Source organism: Kogia breviceps, chromosome 16, assembly GCF_026419965.1.
Source record: "Kogia breviceps isolate mKogBre1 chromosome 16, mKogBre1 haplotype 1, whole genome shotgun sequence".
In the NCBI taxonomy this organism is placed as follows: domain Eukaryota; kingdom Metazoa; phylum Chordata; class Mammalia; order Artiodactyla; family Physeteridae; genus Kogia; species Kogia breviceps.
In genome coordinates this window covers 71,083,444-71,100,561 of record NC_081325.1, presented here as the reverse complement: position 1 = coordinate 71,100,561, position 17,118 = coordinate 71,083,444, and the positions used below count along the sequence as shown (strand labels likewise).

Below are 17,118 nucleotides of genomic sequence, written 5' to 3'. Positions count from 1 at the left end.
GCACCTGAAGCTGAAAGAGGGCATCTGCCAATCAGCTGGGCTCGGGGGACACAGGACGCCGCAGCAGCGATGGTGATAAAATTGAAGGGTCTGTGTCCTGACCAAGCCAGTGGAGTGGAATTGCTGTTCTCTGTTTCTGGGCTATTCGGGAATTTGGGCTCAGTATTTTCAGATCTCATTCCCCACTCTGGAAAATCCAAAATTTTCTGTGAAATCTCCCCCAATTTAAATGTTGGTAGCCCACTCAAAATGAAAGAACATACTGTGCAGGCCAAAGCAAACACAGCTGGGCTGAACTCAGCCTGCAGACTCAGAGCAGCTCTCCTTTCAAGGGGGACTGGCCGGCCAGGGTCTGGTTAGGAAAAGGGAAAGCAGAGAAGAAAGCAAGGGGCAGACACTCTCAGTCTTACTGCTCTTCCACTGTCCCCACGCCCTTTAACTGCACCCGTCCTAACCCTGCAGAGCCAGCCAGGCAGGGGCAGCTCCTATCTGCCATGAGCGAGCTAAAAGACCAAGGCAGAAACTGCTAGAGCTGACTAAAAACGGAACCATTCAAACAGCCACAAATGAGCAAAAACTGTTGAGAGAAGAAAAACGGCATAAACAGGCATTCACTAGACCAGCATGGCAAACTGTCAACAAACATGAAAAAAAAATTACTCTCACCAATAACCAGGACACCAAATCGAAAAGTTAGACACCATTTTCACTTAGCCTAAAATAATAATCGGATAAGAACTCAAAGACATGTATATAAAGTCACTCAAGGCAGTATTTGTTTAGACTTTAAAAAAACCCAGAAATAACAATAGGCATTTGATTAAATTAATTATTCATGATACATCAAAAGACTCCTACGGAGTCATTAAAAACAGCAATGTAAATCTATACGTCGTTGATAATATGCCCTGTTCTATCACCAAATGAGTTGCAGGTAACATAAAAAGTATACAGCATCGTCCCATGCTTGTAAACAAAATAATAATAATAACAGACTTATATGAGTATACTTGTGCGTGTGTGTGATTATATATAAAACGCATGTGTATATTGTGCATAGAAAAGACTAACACTGTAAAAACCAAAATGTTATCTGTAATCTTTATAATTCATATTTTGTCATTTTTCTAATGTGTGTTTATTATTTGTATAAAAGTTACTTGTACTTTTGCAAGTTATTTACATACCATGACTTACAAGCAACCTAACAGCGTACCTCCAGTATACACATTTCCTCAACAATAAGAAAATTATGAAAAGAGAGATGACGAAAGCAAAAAATAAAATACATCGCTATGTGTGCTAAGGCTGGAGGACAGCAATCATTCAAACAACTTTGTATTTAATTCTAATCACTGAATCTTCAGACCAGAACATGCCGAAATTTTCCAAACCGGGAGCTGCGACTGAAGAGAACACTAAAGAATCATTAAATCAGTTACGGCCAAATAGTATCCCACGTCAAACTGATGGTTAAAAGTTGCCATCACAACCTGTGACTAGACGAAAAACCACTGAATTGTACTTTTAAAGGGTAAAATTTATGCTGTACGAATTATATATTTTTTTTTTTTTGGAAAAATGCCACCCAGGAGCAACCTTAAGAAAGGACTACTTTCACAGACAACCTCGTAACTAGCGCCATCTCAGAATCTCCAAAAACGAAGAGTGTACCCCAAGTACAGCACAACTCTGGGTTCCGGACCAAAGGAGACGCCACCACTGAATACATCCCAGTGTACACACAGAGAGAACGTTCCCGGCATACAGCCCCGTGCCCGTCTGGCCGACCTCCCTCAGAACACTCGGCACACGGAAGTACAAGCACGTGGACGCTTCTCCCTCGTCCCCAGGGTGTGGCAGCTCCTTGAGGACACAGCCTGGGGCTCAGTCACCTCCCCTATTCCAGCCTAGCACACTGTCTAGCACACAGTAGCTGCTCAGGAAATATTTGAATGAATGAAACGGTAACCTCTACACTCCCAGGAATTCCCACTGGACTGGCTATGTATCCTTAAACTCGGATAAGCCTGGCACCTCTAAAAATAATTGCCTATGATTTCATCAAACTCTAGAAAAGGGAAAACAAACTTTAGTAACCCCAACCATTACCTCCTCCCTGTTTTCTCAGGGAACAATGATTTGTGACAGTTCACAATGTAAATAATAGTTCTGTTTAATTTGGGTATTTATATATAAACACCTGAATTAAAGAAATTAAGAAAGGACTTACGAGAATCTTAGAAGAGGTTCCAGACCATGTCCAGGGAATTCATTGAGAATTTCCATGGCTGTAACACAACCTACAGTTGGTATTCCTTCCGTATAATCACTTCCAAGCAAATAGGCCAAATTTATTAATTTGTTCCGGTCCAATCCTATAAGAGTAAAAGTTATTATATATTTTTCCACTTTTTATTTTACAGGCATTTATTACATAACATTGATAAACACTTCATGATATAGATAATATACTGTATATATCCTTATCCAATATCCAAAGGTATCTCTCTTTTGCTATTTGAAATTGATTCCTTTTTTTTAAATGGCATTGTGCTTGGATTTTTCAGGTTTCACGCATCCTTGCAGTTTTAAATGCCATATAACCTCTGACCCCCAAATTCGGCCCTCTCACCGGGACCTCTCCTCTGAACGACAGTCACACACACTGAACTGGCACTTAACGTCTCCGTCGGGATGTCTAACAGGCATCTCAGAGACAACACGTCCAGACCTGGGTCTTCACTCCCGCAACACCCGCACCTGCTCCGACCCCGTTCCGCCACCTCACCAAGGCCAGTCCACTCCATGCGCTGCTGTGTGTGTGCGGGGGGGGGGGGGGGGGTCATCCTCGACTTCTCCTTCTCTCACATCCCAACCCAGTCTACCCGCAGAGCCTCTCCACCACACTCTGGACCCTACTTGATTTTGGTCTTCTCCTTCCTCTCTGACCTCACCTCTTGCATTCCTCCTCCTCATTCACTCACACTGGCCCCTGAAGTTGTTTCCTGGGCCTGCCGTAACAAAGTGCTCAGACTGAGGGCCTTAAACAGAGGATTTATTTCCGCACAGTTCTGGGGACCAGAAGCCTGACCTCACGGTGTCGGCACGGTTGGTCCCTTCTGAGCCTCTCTCCTCGGCTGGCAGACGGCTGGCTCTCCATGTGTCTGCACGTGGTCTTCCCTCTGTGTCCTAATCTCTCCTTCTTACAAGGACACCAGTCGGACTGGATTAGGGTCCACCCTAATGACCTCATTTGACCTTAGTCACCCCTTTAAAGAACCTATCTTCAAACACAGTCATACTCTGCCGTACCAGAGGTCAGGACTACAACCCATTAATTTGCGGGAGACACAATTCAGCCCCTAACTATCTCCACGCTTCCCTGGAACAGACCAAGCAGGCTTCTGTCTCAGGGCCTTTGCACATGCCATTCCCTTTGTCTGACATGCTCATCCCCACAGTATCCATAGCACGTGCTTTCTCTCTACTTTAGGCTCCAGCCCAAAAGGTGCCTATCAGTAAAGCCTTTTCTGACCACAAAGGACATGCACTTCCTGCGACTGCAGGTCACTCTCGCCTCTCTTTTACTGCTTTGTTTTTCTATATGGCTCATACCACTGTCAAATTATGATTTATGTATTTTTTTTTACCATCTGTTTCTCCTGCTAGACTGTTGTATTCTCTGCTGTTTCCCCACTTGCCATTGCCAAGAACAACAACTGGCATATAGGAATCGCTCAGTGTGTATTTGCTGAATCAACGGGAGGACGAAGGATCACTGCCAGAAACAGCAAGGACGTGAGGCTCAAGATCCCAGCAGGAGTGGCCCCCACCTGTCTCCCCACTCTACCACCTTTGGTTTGCTCTGGAGAGCTCAGGTAACCAGTCAGAGCGCAACCAGGCCTGATGATTAAAACTTCAGAAAATGTCTGAACATTACCAGGGTTTTAACTTCTTAGTTCCAAATTAAAAATCGTATTCTGCTACAGAAGCAAAAGATCGTTTATATGAAAACTTGTAAAGATCTACCATTTCCATTAATGCACCAAATTAGCTCCTTGGGAAGAAAGAATTCATACTACAAATTCTGAAGGTAAATTTCAGAAAGCAATCGTACTCAGAAGTCTTACCTAATTGGTTGTGAAAGTCCACATACTGGTAATATTCTACAAACTTGTTTTTATTAAAAAAGTTTTTATAGACATGCCGTGCTCCGAACAGCCAAATGTCACTGTCGTCAGTGATCGTTCCGGAAGTTTGATCAGTCAGATCCAGGATGGCGCACTGAGCTTCTGCTTCCATGGGAGCCTCAATGTAGGGGATGCCGAACAGGCGAAGAAGTTCCTGAAGAGGTACAGACACACGATGACCCCTGCTGAAAGGCAGGACCTGGCCTCCACCCAGAAGTGGGAGCAGTGCTTAAACAGGTAACTTAATGCACGTGCCCTCGGGGAGTGTGATTAAGGAAAGACATCGGTAGGTATCATTCAAGGACACCCAAGCTGTACACCTACCTGGCTTTCCTGGAACATCTGTCCTGTCACAGTAGCAGCGACCCGTTCTTGCTGCTGCTTTTGAGCTTTCAGTGACTTCTGCTGCGTTAAAAGGTTGCTCTCTAGCGTCTCCAGCTCCTCCTGTAAGATAATTTCGCTTGTAGATAATTATATTAATAACCCAGTTAAGTTCATTGGTTATAAAAAGCCTGTATTTTAGTCTGACTGAAGTTCCCAATAAGCTTCTTCTCCTTAGGCAGGTTTCCACATGGATTTCTGAGCAAGTCTGTAATACCTTTAGAGTTCCCTCACTAACCCCCATGGGAAGTGGACACTATCCTAGCCAGGAACCTCCACAGGAAAAAGGAGCCATGTCAGCAGGAGTAAGAAGATGGGTGCAAAGAGCTATTATGTCTTCATCCATCAGCTCCTTAAAAACTCAGAAGCTACTTAACTTGGCTGCCTCAGCAATGAGTAAAAACACGATGTCACGTTATTACCAGGTCAACATCTTGCCATTCGTTGAGCAAATCATCTGCATCTTTTGCAGTTTCTTCAGGCGGCTCAATGCCCACGGCCTCCCTCTCAGAGTCGTCTCTCGGGAGGCCCTGGAAGTCACCTGTGGCTTCTTGCGTCTCCGTTCCTACTGGTTCCTCTTCACCTTGTCCAGAGGGAGGTCTGGAAGCTTCGTGTAACTCAGCTTGAAGTTCATCACTGCTATTTATACTCTGCACTTCAATGAAACTTCCTGTACCAAAATAATAAGATCATTTTGTCTGTAACTAAAACATTTAAATTACCCTGAAATCATCAAGAGCTTTCCAAAGTATCCTGAAAAATGTTTTATGCTAAAAAGAAGAGATTTAAATGTCATAGAAAACATGTAACAGTAGTATACCGTTATTAAATAAATTCATTAATAAATGCCTGTAACTTCAAAATAAGCCTTTCCAATTAGATACACTGGCACTGTCTTTGAAATTAGGGACCACGCTCTCAAACATTTGCATATTTGCTTTATACAAAAACGTCCTCTAAGTTAACTAATATTGTTTTGAAATTCAAAAAGAACTATCAGGGTATGTACATAATCATGGAGTTTTTTAAAAATGTTTTTATGCTATTTCACTATGAACACAGCAAAGAATAACACTGTGACACAGAAGAAAGAATCCTGGATAAGGACACAGAAGAAACAGCTCTTCTTCTTCCACTTCCTTCCTTCCTCTCTTGATGTCCTTTCTTCTCTTTAAAAAGCATTTATTGGGTTTCCCTGGTGGCGCAGTGGTTGAGAGTCCGCCTGCCGATGCAGGGGACACAGGTTCGTGCCCCGGTCCGGGAGGATCCCACGTGCTGCGGAGCGGCTGGGCCCGTGAGCCATGGCCGCTGAGCCTGCGCGTCCGGAGCCTGTGCTCCGCAAAGGGAGAGGCCACAACGGTGAGAGGCCCGCGTACCGCAAAAAAAAAAAAAAAAAAAAAAAAAAAAGAAAAGCATTTATTGATTCCCTTCCTTCACTTCAGGGGGCGGAGTCTGGATCTGAGAACACACTCAGGATGGAGGGGCTGGGACCAAGGGGACAGCCAGGACCAAGGAGGAGGCCAGTGATATCGGGAGCTGGTTACAAACAGAGAACGAGCAAGTAAGTAAATACACTGAAGATAACAGAAGGTCCCTCACTGTTAGACAGGGAAATTATAAAGAAGGCAGGGTGTAGAATGAGATCTGGGATGCTGGAGAAGCACTGCAGATACGAGTGTGAGCTCAAGGGTGTACACACAGCCCCACGAACAGGTGCCAGGGTTGGGATTCAAATCCCATGCAATGACTCCAGTGCCAGAGCTTCTTGGTCTACACTGAACTGCTCTCTCCCATCTCAACCCTCGGGTCACCTCTGCAGGGGAGCTGAACCAAGAAGGCCAAGTGTCCCCCTGGCTCAACCTCACCTGGGAACGGCGTGGCAACTCAAGTTTCTGGCCATTCTACACATGTCCACAAATGACCACAAAGACACTACCGTGAGGACTGATTCTGAGGTTAGATATAAATTTTAGTGAGTAGGCAAATTTGCAGATTTGAAATCTGTGAAAAATGAGGATTGACTGTACATAAGTGTACATAGATACAGACATATAATATACACGTGTACATACAGAGAGCAAGAGAGACAGAGAGAGAGAGATGATAAAGCCAATGTGGTGAAATGCCAGCCACTGAGGTCCTAGGTGAGGGAAATAGAATGTTTTGAGATACTTTTTCAACTTTTTAAAATTTGTAATTATTTCAAAATAAAAGGTTAAAAAATTAAAGGGAAACTCATCTTTACCTTCTCCAACTAGGGCACTCCCTCCCTTTAAAAACAAAAACGAAGAAAGCAGCCAAACAACAAAGGTCAAGATTCCATTACTAGCTGTGTGTCCTTGGCAAAGTCACTTGACCTTTCTGGGCCTCTAGTTCACCACCTGAACAATGTGGATCTGGACTACACTAAAGCATCCCTCGGTTCCTGCAGATGCGAAATCCCACTTTTCTTTATCTCTAAAAGAGCTTAAGCGCTTACCGTCAGACTCACTTTCTTCAGAGTCTATTTCCGTTGGTTCCACAGACGCTGGGACTGAAATTAAACCCTGGCCTGCAGATTCAATGGTCTCATGTTCTTGGGTGGTTTTCAAGAAATTCTCATGCTCTTTGGCATTAACAGATGCCACATGTCGTAAGTCACTTATTGTCTCTAAAGGGTGACTTAGCGTATCACTCGACTCTTGCAAACTGACGGTGCCTTCAGGAGCAGGGTTTTTTTCAGAGTCTGTTTCATCATCACTTGAAAGAACAGAGGTGTCAGATTTACTCTCAGGTGGAAGAAGACCTCGCTGTAGCTCAAGCACTTTGGTATACGTTCCACTCCTTGATACGGAACTTGGACTTGTCGGAGGTGTTGGAGTCCGCTCTGGTCCGCTCTGGAGCCCAGGTGCATCCCTGGGTAGCACCACAGTGTTTTCCAAAGGAACTGGATCTTCTCCACCCTTAACTGCAATCTCACCACTTGTCTGAAAGGCTTCCTTCACCAGGGAAATAAACGACGTCCGCTCTTCTGGAAGGCCAGAGTCACTGCCTTGACAAAAGACAGTCCTCGGTAAGTGAGCCGGTTCTGTCCGCTCTTTTCCCGCATCAGCGCTGGTTACGGGCTCCTCTGCGAGGTTCACACTGGCTGCGTGAGACACTGCTGCCAACGGCACTCCTTCCCCATCTCTCATTTTAGGTCCTTCCTCTGTCTCCTCATCAGAACTGCTCTGGAGCGGTTTTGGTTTTCTCGCGCCTGCCCCTCCTGTCCGCACGTCACTCCTGGCACACACTTCCACGTCTTCATCATCGTCATCGAGAGCTCTCTGAATGGCCAAGAGAGTCAGCGGTGACACAGAACCCGCGTGTGCGGTGGCGGGCGCGCGCCTCACATGGTGCGGCCTGCAGGTCTCACTCTCTAGCTCATCTTCTGAGCTGCCGCCCAGCAGGGCCGCCTGCACGGCCAGTAAGGTTCTCGGGGAAGGTGGGGAGGCGTCAGCCTCTTTCTTTGGCTCCAGCTTTTCACACAGAGAAGACTTCATGTCAGAAGACCTGCTGTGCATTTCACTGCAGGAAGGAAGAGACTCTGAATCCACTTCTGCAACTTTCTTAGCTTGAATACCTTGAGAAAAATTAAAATATTCTCACTATGTAGCTTTACAGGGTGACAACATGCTTCTAGTTAGATGAATAAGAGCATACCGGTTCTCCTAAATGAATTTATAAATTCTCATTTAATCAGCTCTCATTTAATCAGCAACTAAGAATTAATTCATTAGTTAATTTTAAAGTGGGTTGGTATGATACTACTTAATACATTAATAGTTATACACATTTATTATTGCATTAATAATAATTATAGCCAATAAATTAAGTAGGACTTCATTCATATTATCTGGGGGTGGTAGCTTATAGAATCCAGAGACACGATGTATTTTTGGTTTTTAACCGTCAAATAGGTGATGGTACCTGATACCTTTAATCAAGATGTAATGTGAAGTATCTTCAGAGACCACCCTCCTTGACTCTACCTCCTTCAAAAAGCCTCCTTCATCTTCATATTGCCTTTGGATTTGTCCTGAATGTTGTTGGTTCATTTCCTTTTGGACATTTTCTATGTGTTGGTTTAGATAGTTTTTTTTAAGCAAGCCTTTGAGCTGGTACTGTGAAAAGTCATTGGACTCCTAAGGCAAAATAAGTAAATAAAATGATTTCTTATATTAAATACAGATAGTACTCCCATATTTCCATCCTTTTCCCCCAAAGGGGATAAAGAACAATTGATTTTTTCCATTGGTGGTACTTTCATACGAGAAAAGTAAAATTTGAATAGTAGGAAAAAGCTATAATTGCTTTGTTAAAGGATAATCTTTCAAACAAAAAGAATTGGGCAAAAGAAAGGAAATCATGGATACTCTTTATGATTCTATCATTTACTCAGATAACACTTATTGAGCATGAGATGCATGCCAGGCACTGTGACATGTTGATTCTGGCTTAACGGATAATCTTTTAGAAAGCAAGTGAAGTGCCCAGCACAGTTCCTGGTCCATAAAAGACACACAATACATCACTGCAGTCACAGTTATTAGTAACACTTAACATTTATAAAGCATTTCCTGAGTACATTCTTCTAAGTGTTTTTAAATATATTATCCCATTTTATTCTCAACCACCAATGAGACAGACGTCATTATCTCCATTCCACAAACGAAGAAACTGAGACTTAAACAGCTTGAGTAACCTCTCTAGAGCTACATGGCTAGTAAGTGGTAGATCTGGGGTCAAAAGCAGGTTACCAGGGCTTCCCTGATGGCACAGTGGTTAAGAATCCGCCTGCCAGTGCAGGGGACACAGGTTTGAGCCCTGGTCTGGGAAGATCCCACATGCCGCGGGGCAACTAAGCTTGTGCGCCACAACTACTGAGCCTGAGCTCTAGAGGCTGCGAGCCACAACTACTGAGCCCACGTGCCACAACTACTGAAGCCTGCATGCCTAGAGCCTGTGTTCCACAACAAGAGAAGCCACCGCAACGAGAAGCGTGCGCACCCCAACGAAGAGTAGCCCCTGCTCGCTGCAACTAGAGAAAGCTCGAAAGCGGCAACGAAGACCCAGCACAGCCAAAAACAAATAAATAAAATAAATAAATTTATTTAAAAAAAAAAATTAGGTTGCCAAGCCTTATACTAAGTTGCTCCTATTACTATTACGGTTATTACTCTTATTACTTACCAATACTACTATTATCAATTTTGCATTTGCCCAATGTTCAGACAATGCAAAGGTCCAGCCTGTATGACTCAGAACTTCCCTTAGCTACCAAAAGGACGGATCCAACAAGCTGCGCACCATCCTACCCTGGCCTACCCATCCCAGAGGCTCTGTGGTGGCAAGAAGAGAAAAAATGGAGCAAACCATCAGGACTGCCTCTCTTTCTCCCATCCTTCCCACTGTTGTTTATATAATCCAAATTCTATTTCCTCAAAGACCAGCCACAGATCCATTTACACTCAAGAAACAAAATGCTAGATGGATAGACTGAACCTGGATGTTTCCCCTGAAACAAAAATAAATTTACTTCTGTCCTTTGGATATCATTTCTGTACACCTTAGCATTTTCCTATGTTCACTTTCTTTGTGGAAAAGCAGAAAGGAGTGATGGGAAGAGAAACAGCTCCTGCCTTTTTCATATTTTTGGTATCAAAATATGTTAATATTCTACAATGTATATTATGGGTTAAAATAACTTTTATGAACTAACCTAAGAATTGAACCACTAAGCGTACACTAGGCACTTACTATGTGAAAGATACTAAGCTGAGTGCTAAAAATACAGAGGTGAACAAGGTAGGCACATTTGGGTGCTAAAAATCTAAAGAGACACTACAGGGTGCTGTGAAAACACAGAGCAGGAGACAAGACCTGGTCTTGGTGGAAAGTCAAGAAAAGCTTCTCTGAGTAAGTATTTATAAGTTCAAACTTATCAATGCATGTTTCATAGTATCTCAGAGATACACAAATGCCGTTTACTGTAAACGTATATTGTATAAGTAATGCTTATCAATTTTCTTTTCCTAATGAAAAATTTTGCTGATATTCTTAATTCTAAGCATTAATGTGCTGTTGTATAGTTTACCTCTGGCATTGCTTCAAATAATGTTCTTCTTCGCTTGGTAAATTCTTTCATATCTGTCAAGATTTCATGCTTTATTTCAGGGGGCAGGCTGCTAAAGTCTTCAGACTCAATATCTACTGCATGAGGATTCTGAAAGAACTCCTCCTGTAAAGAGTAAAACGTAACACCATGAAATTTACACTTTATACACTTAATTCTATTCACCATGGCAGATTTTTTCAGTGCTTGTATCATAAACAGAGTTCTACATAATCTACAATAGGCTAAACACAGTTGTACATTATCTGCAATAGGCATCAAAGTGAATAGGCAGATTAGGGAATGTATCCATTCACTCATTCATTCATTCAAAAGAAAAAAAAAATACTTGCCAGGCGCTGTTCTAGGTGCTAAGGAACTATAGAGATCATGCCAGCTAAGCTCCCTACTCTTAGGAGCAGAAGAGGATACATGATAAAAAAATAAATGAACAAGATAACAATGAGAAAACAATGCAGGTTAATCTCATAAGAGAGTTAATTAGAAGAACAGAAAGAGAAAAAACATTATCTGATAGAGAAGACCCCACTAGAAATAATGACCTGTAAGCAGGGACACAAAAGACACCCAAAATCCTGCTCTGGGACAGAGCATCTCAGGCTGAGGGAACAGCAAGTGCAAAGACCCTGAGGCAGAGATAAGCCTTATGAATCTGAACGATATTTACAGTCCCCTTAGTTAGATAAGTTCTGTCTTGCTCTTAACCTAAACTCAAAAGTAGTCATTAGTAGAGATAAAATAATACAATCTGCTCTCTCGTACGTGTGCATGTTGTGTGTGTGTAAACCAGCAAGCACTTAGGACAGACCAGTCATTTCGCTCAGGGCTTCCCATGTTTTCCCTCAGGAATGCTCCCATCGTCCCTACAAGGAACACATCAATATTATTGTTTACCAAAAAAAAAAAAAAGGAAATAAAGCCTTGGAGAAGTTGATTTGTCTAAGATCTCCCAGCTAGTGAGCTGTAGAGCCTGGACTTAGCTGCAAGTCTTTCTGCCCACAGAGTCCACAGTCTGCATCAAGACTGTGCTCGCTTGCTGCATTAATAACGCAGGACCTTCACAAGCTGAAGAGTCATGCAGTTTCAGCTCAAAAGTCTTCTACCAGACATACCAGAATAACATGAACATACAAGAAACGGTGAGCTTGGGAATCTAATGTTACCCGCTCTTCTGAGAAACATGGAAAAAATTTCAAAAACTTGTATATGCAGCATAACCTCAACTTGTAAGCAAGCTGTGCATTAAAATATGCGTGGTGGTGGCTCTGCAACCTGTGCACGGTTCTCTGATCCTGTTCTCACCTAGCTCCCCTCCCATGAAGTGGGGGCTGGCCCTAACCAGCTGCCAGTGAACAGAGCGCCGTGGAAGAAAGGCTGTGCACCTCCCACAGCTGGCCAGAAAGGGCAGCGCGGGCCCTGCTGGCACTGCCTCTTGGGCTCCTGCCCTGGGAACGCAGCGGCAAAAGCTGTGCCGGAGCTCAGGCCACAGGGAGAGGCCACAGGTGGGGGTTCTGCCTGACAGGGAGCGTCAGTTGCCAGGCAGGCGGGGGAGGAGGTCTTTGAGGGGCTCCAGCCCCAGCTACCGTCTGACTGCACCTACACGGAAGACACTGAGAGGGAACTGCCTCGCTGAGCTCATCAAGCCCCAGAACAGAGAAGACGATGATGATAAAGACTGTCTTCACAGCACTAAGTTACGCAGCAATAGGTAACCACAGCCTGTGCACAAACATACATCTTCATAAATATATACATACACACATACCCTTGATACACATACACAAACACACACACACACACACACACACACAGGTATTCAACTATACGGGGGCGGGAGGGGTACTAATATATAGCAAAATGTTACTAGAAGTTATTCATGGGTGACAGGCTTTCCGTATTTTTATACAAGCATTTATTATTATTTCTATTTATTTACTGGTTGGTTGTAAAAGAAAGATGGCTTATTTTGGATATCTAGATAGGCATAATTCCACATATATGTTTATGAGTCTGTGTATATTTTATATATATGAACATTCACATGCACACATATATACACACAGTAAAGAAGGTGTCTGTCTTTATTTTGTACCAAGAACATTCATAAATCCATACTACCTCATTAAAATTATTCATTTGCATGTCATTCATTTCAAATAATAGAATAAATCCTGAATTCAAAAATTATTTATATACCTGTAGTGCTTGTTTCTGATTCATTCTCTCTTGCCATTCTTTTTCATCCTCCTCTTCTGAACTGAAAGTCAAACACACGTTTATAATATCTATGATTTAATGACTACTTACAAAAATATTTCTTGAGAGCAAGGTGCTGCTAGTTACGGGAGCTACAGCAGTGAGTAAGACGGCAAGAAGTGTGCCACCCTCGGTCTCACAGTCTGGTGGGGACACCTGTAAGCGAGCGATCGTAACGTGACCTAATATCTCCCATCACCAGGGCAGAGCAGGTTGCCGAAGCTGCAATTAGGGGTCACCTCACCCCAGGAGCTTTGTGAAATCTCCTGCAGTTACACTGCCTGATTAAGGGGTTGAAGTTTTATCCCAGAGAAGGAAGAATCTAGGAAGTGCTTTAAGTGAGGAAATGACAACATCAGATTTGGGTTTAGAAGGTTCTACACTACCAGCCAGACACTGGGCTTGGCAGGGAGGGGTTCCCACAGAAGGGTACGATCAGAGATGGACACATAGACAGAAGTGTGGAAGCCAGGACGGTAACCTCGAGACGCGATGACGGCCACAGCGGTAACTCACAAGCTGTGTGGCCTCACAGGAGCCCCGGGAAAGGAGTGGGGGAAGGACAAGCTGGCCCTCCACCGAAACGTCAACCAAAGCAGCCTCTGAGGACTAACAGCCAGCCGGAGGGAAGAGTGCACAGGAGTGCCTGAGGAGGAGTGGCCACAGAGCATCCCAGACACCAGGCTGAGAAATGCAAAGCAGCCACTGGATTTAGCAGGGGGGACGTCGTGTGCGGACGGACTTTAGTGATGGCGTGAGAGAGAAAACACCCGGCTGAGAAGCAGGTAGAGATAGCTGGTGTCAGTGAAGTGTAAGAAAAACCAGAATCCACGTCTCCACAAATTCTAAATGAACAGTGCTAGCACAGGCTCCAGAGAATGAAAAAAGAAAACCGCCACAAAACACCAAAACACAAAGGTAGTAAATAAAAAGTTTGGCCTTAAAAAATATTCTAAAAGTTGTCGAGAATGCGTACTTCAGGTGCATTAATTCCTACATGCCTTACTATGCAGATAAAACAAAAAGGTTTAAATCTGTCTAAATACAGCAATAACATTTTTAAGTAGTTAAAACACTTACCTATCTTTCTCTGCCTCTTGTAAAGGTGGCAAAACATAGATGTCATCTTCTCTTTGAACTTGAGTAAGACTGGGAAGTGCTTCCTCCCTGAAAAGTACACAAAGACTTCAACCGAGATCACAGGAAACAGTATTCTGAGAGTTAATAATACTCCCCAGGGATCACACAAATGGTGACAAGGAGCTGAAAAGGGGAAACCCAGGGGCGATGGGTTCGGCCCCTGCTGGCCTGGCTGCCAGGCCGCTAGACCAGAGAGCAGCCTCCAGAAAGAGGGGACCTGGTCTCGGCGTGAAGAAAAGTGTTCTGAGAATAAAACATGCAAAAGCAGCGCGGCAGCTTTCCTTTCTCGTGATCAGAGCTGATTCTCACAGAACAGAGAGTTTTCACAACTTCAGTCAACTAGGTCAAATGGACACCCCATTGATTCCTCTCATTAGGGAAAGGCAGCCACAAGAATCCGATGCAAAAACTTTAAATTAATCTTTAAAATTAATGTAATTCCCCTCTTGCCTTTTGCTTTTTAAGGCACTTTTGATAACTTGTCTTTTCAAAAATGTTTTCAAAAGCTTCTCGGTAGTTTTTTGGGAGTCACTGGTTGCCAAGTCCTTTCTCTGCCTTCTTTTAGCCTGTGAAAAGAAAGGATACAGGAATTTATTGCAAGGTGTTAGTATATCAAAAACACTCCTGTGGGTTTTTTCCCTAGAGAATTCGGTTTGTCTGAGTTTTCGGACTATGGTTGTTTCGGTATCTTCTCCTAATCACCATATGAGTGAATACCTTCAGGTTTTTGCTGTGGAAAGGACACCCAGAGTTTCCAACTAACGAGTACTTAATGGGCTGGCTATCATACAATATAGTTGGGAAGCTATTAACTTACTTTCAATTTCTTTTAAATGTCCTTTAATGTCCTTAAGAAGCCTAAAACTTAATGATATACAAGTAAGTAAATGCTTCCCTAAACGGATTATTAGATTAATTAACTAATTTCTTCTTTAAAATGCCATTGTTAAGCCAAAACCAATTCCCGATATTAGTTTTTATAAAAATAAATTACTGGTATGTAACTCTGTCCTTCCACATCCAAGATTATATCATAAGAAATCCTGAAATGTATAGAAAGATCTTGTAAGAAATGTCCAAAACAGGGAAAAATGGAATAGTCTCGGTGCTTACAGTTTAATACAAAGCAGAAATATCAAAACATTCTTTTCATTTCTTCTTTTTTAAACTGAGATAAAATGCCATATAACGTTGTGTAAGTTTAACTGTAGAACACCTAAGAAGACACTCTAAAGGGAAATTCCTGGGCTTCCCTGGTGGCGCAGTGGTTGAGAGTCCGCCTGCCGATGCAGGGGACACGGGTTCGTGCCCCGGTCCGGGAAGATCCCACGTGCCGCGGAGCGGCTGGGCCCGTGAGCCATGGCCGCTGAGCCTGCGCGTCCGGAGCCAAATGTGATTACTTAAAAAAATAAATAAATAAATAAATAAATAATAAAAAAAATAAAGGGAAATTCCTCTATTGTAACTTTAGTAGTTTTATTAAAAGTTAAATATTATTGCAACTGTGATATACCTTCAGAAACAAATCTCTTTTAAAAGAAAAAGTGTTTGTTCAAGATAAATTTTTTAAAGTTGAATTAAATTGGATATATGTCGAAGTTAGGTCTTGATTTCCAAAATTCTAAGGAGAAAATTTAAATTTTACGTGAACTTTTCCTTCTTTCTAAGAATGCATAAAGAAAAAAACAGATGACTCTTACCAGAGTCTGTTTCTTCAATAGTGGCGCATCCCCATCAAACACAAAAATAGGACGAATTCGAAAAAATAAGAGTTTGCAGAGCCGATGGAACAAAGTAAGAAGATGAGCATTTTCTATTGAGTTCCCATGGCGATCCCGTACTCCTTTAAGTGCTTGGTTTAACCAAATGCTAATATCTAGAAGGGTTGTTAATGGAAAACACTTTGCAATTTCTTCCCTCACCCTCACAATTTCAAATTCCTAATGTCTGATATCATCCAAACATTAAAACTGAACACTCATCACAACTCACTTGAAACTGAAAAATGGTCAGCCCTGATGGAATCTATCTAAAATCAGTTAACTTTATTTGGGCCCTGTTATCACTATGTACATTCTGAATTTTAAAATCTTACATAGACATATGTCTCCTTTAAAAAGTCTAATCGCAAAGAAGTGCTTCTTTAAAAAAAGAAAACTAGGGCTTCCCTGGTGGCGCAGTGGTTGAGAGTCCACCTGCCGATGCAGGGAACACGGGTTCATGCCCCGGTCCGGGAAGATCCCACATGCCACGGAGCGGCTGGGCCCATGAGCCACGGCCGCTGAGCCTGCGCGTCCGGAGCCTGTGCTCCGCAACGGGAGAGGCCACAAGAGTGAGAGGCCTGCGTACCGTAAAAAAAAAAAAAAAAAAAAAAAAAAAAAATTTTTTTTAAATTTTATTTATTTTTGGACGCGCAGTGCAGCGTGTGGGATCTTAGTTCCCCGACCAGGGACTGAACCCTCACCCTCTGCAGTGAAAGCGCAGAGTCCTAACCACTAGTCCGCCAGGGAATTCCCGCAGCTTGAAATTCTTAAAAAAGAAATATGCAGAATTAGGCAAGCGGAAAATATTTCCATAATTTAATTTGTCTAATTTCAGTAAGTTTATAAAGGCAACATTAAATTTATCCCAGGATTGGAAAAGTTAAATTTGCAGCCAAGCCAAAAACCATTTTATAGATGAGACCCAAAAGACCGGTAACATTTTGAAACAAAAAATAAATTACTTTAGTTCTATTGTTAGGCAATTTAAAATTTAATTAACCCCTATTAGTATGCAAAGCCTAAGGAGACTGTAAGATTTTATTAATACAGTTAAATGTATTTTACAAATGTTAAGGTCTATAAGAGACAAAAGTCTAATTATTAATCATTTATTATTTGACACAAACACTTAGATTGCATAAGTAAACAAGACACTCATCTAGAAATGGTAAAAAGACCAAATTATTTTAGGGATCCAAGAATAAGTTATGAACCTCGTATGTCATGAGTA

At 42.6% G+C, this 17,118-nt stretch overlaps 1 protein-coding gene across 8 annotated transcripts in view; it reads right to left on the bottom strand.

Annotated features, from left to right (window-relative positions):
• The window catches only part of ERCC5 (ERCC excision repair 5, endonuclease), a 30,548-nt gene that overhangs the window by 10,982 nt on the left and 2,448 nt on the right, over window positions 1-17,118 (bottom strand). For all 8 annotated transcript variants that reach the window (XR_010837336.1, XR_010837337.1, XM_059042378.2 and 5 more), the window contains exons 2-12: window positions 15,825-16,000; window positions 14,575-14,690; window positions 14,065-14,151; window positions 12,925-12,985; window positions 10,690-10,833; window positions 8,530-8,737; window positions 7,054-8,175; window positions 4,997-5,244; window positions 4,518-4,637; window positions 4,134-4,347; window positions 2,234-2,378 (exon numbers count right to left, since the gene is read on the bottom strand). Coding sequence is in view for 6 of the 8 variants with exons in the window: in XM_059042378.2 (XP_058898361.1) it covers window positions 2,234-2,378; window positions 4,134-4,347; window positions 4,518-4,637; window positions 4,997-5,244; window positions 7,054-8,175; window positions 8,530-8,737; window positions 10,690-10,833; window positions 12,925-12,985; window positions 14,065-14,151; window positions 14,575-14,690; window positions 15,825-16,000 (2,641 nt within the window). In the remaining 2 variants the exon portion in view is untranslated. The remainder of the gene's footprint in view (window positions 1-2,233; window positions 2,379-4,133; window positions 4,348-4,517; window positions 4,638-4,996; window positions 5,245-7,053; window positions 8,176-8,529; window positions 8,738-10,689; window positions 10,834-12,924; window positions 12,986-14,064; window positions 14,152-14,574; window positions 14,691-15,824; window positions 16,001-17,118) is intronic.